Source organism: Opisthorchis viverrini (assembly GCF_000715545.1).
Source record: "Opisthorchis viverrini unplaced genomic scaffold opera_v5_13, whole genome shotgun sequence".
NCBI lineage: Eukaryota > Metazoa > Platyhelminthes > Trematoda > Opisthorchiida > Opisthorchiidae > Opisthorchis > Opisthorchis viverrini.
The window spans coordinates 1,375,715-1,378,753 of record NW_008751669.1 but is presented as its reverse complement, the minus strand read 5'-3'; the positions used below and the strand labels follow the sequence as shown (position 1 = coordinate 1,378,753).

Here is a 3,039-nt window from a genome sequence, read left to right as displayed (position 1 = left end):
GGATACGACGCTCTTCCTAGAGGACTGATGCCCATTCGAATAGAGTTCCTTTTGAATGCACTGCTTGGTCTCAGATTTGTGGTCCGTCTCCATGTAGGAGTAAAATATATAAATATACGGAAGTTCTTTGGCTGAACGCATCCTTATGATTAGTGGCTGTTTTTGTGCAGGAAAAGCGACCGGGAAGCTGGGGGCAGCAGTTAAGGCCCATCTGCTTACCTCAGCTAGTATTGTTACCCAAACTATCGATGGACACAGCTTCGACGTTCGCTGATGTATGTGGTTGCATTTTGCTACGATGTGATTGGGAGTGGAAAAACTCAATCAGCAGCCCCATAACCCTTGCTTCTTCTCTTAGATGGACATTGAATTAGAATACTAAGTTTTGTCACCATACGATGGGGTACTTTAACCTTTCGTCCCACCGTGGAAGGTGCTACAGGACATCTTAAGAGTTTTTCAGAAGTCTCTAGGGACGAGTCTCCCGCTGGTTTATCAGGGTCATTTAGATTGAAGCAAAATGATTGCAAATGATGGCTTACTGGAATGAAAGGTCTTGGTCATCGTTCGACCTTCTTTACTAAGAATAAGCCTAAAAGCTATCAGTCAGTGTTTTCATGCTGTTTAGAAATCTTAAAGCTTATCAGACCGGCAACATCTCTATTCGGAACGTATACACCCGCACTAGGGAACTTCAAAATTATCCACCTGTGACTTCATACTCACATTGTGCGCCATCAGCGCTTGGTGGGCTGCAATTGTAACAATTTGTCGGAAAATTTGTAGCTCAGGTGCATTCATCGGTAAATGCGAAGCTTGGTTAACAGATCAACAGCCACCAGATCAGTTACTACGATTTTGACAACTGACCTCAATGATAGCTTTAGAGGAAGTCCCATACGTATATTGATAGGCTTATCTGGTGCGGAAATCTGTCAGGGTTACTAAGGTTATTGCACAGCCTACGGTGGTATGGCTGCCTTCTTGTCCTATCCAGGCAGACTTGGCGAACACCGTTTGCGTGGGCATCGTTTTCCATACGTCTTAAAGTCACATCACAATGGTGATATATGGACTCTTTTTCGTCTAATCTGTGGGGCTTGTCTCGATCGATTTTATTTCGACAAACCGGCCAGTTGATATTCAGAATGGGTAATTTTTGGAGCATCGCAGATCTGGGTCTCGTCTCAGGATGTTAGCATAAATGATGTGGCTGAAATGTATCGCTTTCCAGCTTATTCAGTGAAGTGAGCTCTTTACTTTCCACAATATTCGCCGAATTTTGCTTTGTTTATGTAGCCACTGAATTCTGGTGTTTATTCTCAGTGACGGTACAACTAAATCTTTGCGCTCTATTTTGATGGTGATGGAAATCGCACATCTGTTCCTGTTTGAGGGACACTGGAGGGCCTCACTAGAACCATCTGATAGGGTTGCAATATTACCACATTTTGATGTCTTATCTCCAGTGTACTAGTCTCACAGCATATCCACTTCTGTTCTGTCTCATAGCAAGTTTTGCAGAGGCGGCGACGACAGCGGCACAAAGTTGACAATTTCAAGGTTCCTTTGTGCACCTACGAACTGCCATCCTATCCGACGCAAGACGAAACATCCTCCAAAGGCTCTCGGGATACTGGCATTGACAGTGAAATGCGTGCTTCAGTAGACGAAGCAGGAGGATATAACTCATCAGGACCTTCGGAAGTTGCTTTTCACATGTGAAGTTACAGTAAATAGAGTGAACTTGTTTGAAGATACGTGTGTCCAACTTGTACCAAATAAAATCGGGGGTTATTTGTTGTTCATGCCATCACTGGGTAATCAGGTGAAATGTGAAAACTATGGGTTCCGGGGTTACCATTTCGCGTATTCTGGGAAAGTTATTTATGTAATGAGAACAGGTGGGATTCTTTGTTTTGTGATTACATAATGTGTATACCGTCATTTCCTTCTCTCGTGAATGCCAAAAACGTCTTCATTAATAATCTGAAATACGACTGTTTTTGTATCTTCGGTAGTTTTATGAATTAATATCCCGTAATGAAGAAAACTGTAGGATCGTGCTTGGGCGCGAAATGAATGACTACAAACGTGTCTTAGCAAACCTGTGGTTACTTAACTTCAGGCGAGATGTCCTTTGAAAGCATTTGGGTTTGGGATGAGAGTCAGTGGCCAGTGATTCGTTTGTACCGTATATTTTGTTGTAATCTTCCTCTATCGATCCTTCAGCAGTCGTATGTAGTCTAAGTCTCTTGTAGCACGTAACAATTGGGGAGCAAGGGTGCGTATCACCACTTGCTGAGCAGCACGCTTCCATTTTATCGCCATTGGAGTTCGGTGGAGAATGATTCACTGCACCCAAAACAGACTAACGCAAATATGTTTCCGCCGATCGGCGTATGTGGAGGTCTGTATTGTGTGACACCCATTGATCCGGCTTATCCTGTCACACGAGCTGATCAGACTGAAGTAGAATTACGTGGTGTATATCGCATTTCACACGCAGATTACCACGCATCCCGCCCAATGACCGAGAAAAGTCAAAAATCAAAGTTCTGCTAGCTGGTTCAACAGCGTCCATAGAATGGTTCACGTCGTTCCTTCAAAATAGGCGAGCAGAAAAAAGGTTTTGAGGTACCCAGTAGAACGAAGTGTATTTCTTAGTTCCCATTTCTTCAAAATCAACATATGCTGTCGAAGAGTTGATTATCCATCTAAATTACAGTTATCTAGCTCTTGTCATCGTCTGACAAAGCAACATCAGTGTTGACACTGGTTATTCACTGCCGTACAGCTTTGTATTTGAAATTCGAGAGTGAAAAGGAAATGAATATGGAATGTGATCGATGTCAATCTGGAGTACGTACGCCTCCAGACACTCATTCAGACAATCCAGAAATAATCTGAAAAGACGGACATCATCGACATCGATCTGCCACCGTTCCCTTCAGCTTCTCCAACCAGGCATGGGGAGGGTCACGGGGAAGGCGGATTGCACAACATCTGCAGTCTTCGTAATCTTTCACACCCTCATGC

General features: G+C 43.5%; 1 protein-coding gene across 1 annotated transcript in view; it reads left to right on the top strand.

Annotated features, from left to right (window-relative positions):
* The window catches only part of T265_01228 (hypothetical protein), a gene marked incomplete at both ends in the record, with an annotated part of 24,898 nt that extends 23,105 nt beyond the window's left edge, over positions 1-1,793 (top strand). Inside the window, one exon of the mRNA XM_009165213.1 lies at positions 1,513-1,793. Within this exon, the coding sequence (XP_009163477.1) occupies positions 1,513-1,725 (213 nt within the window). The remainder of the gene's footprint in view (positions 1-1,512) is intronic.
* Between the last annotated feature and the right edge of the window lie 1,246 nt (positions 1,794-3,039).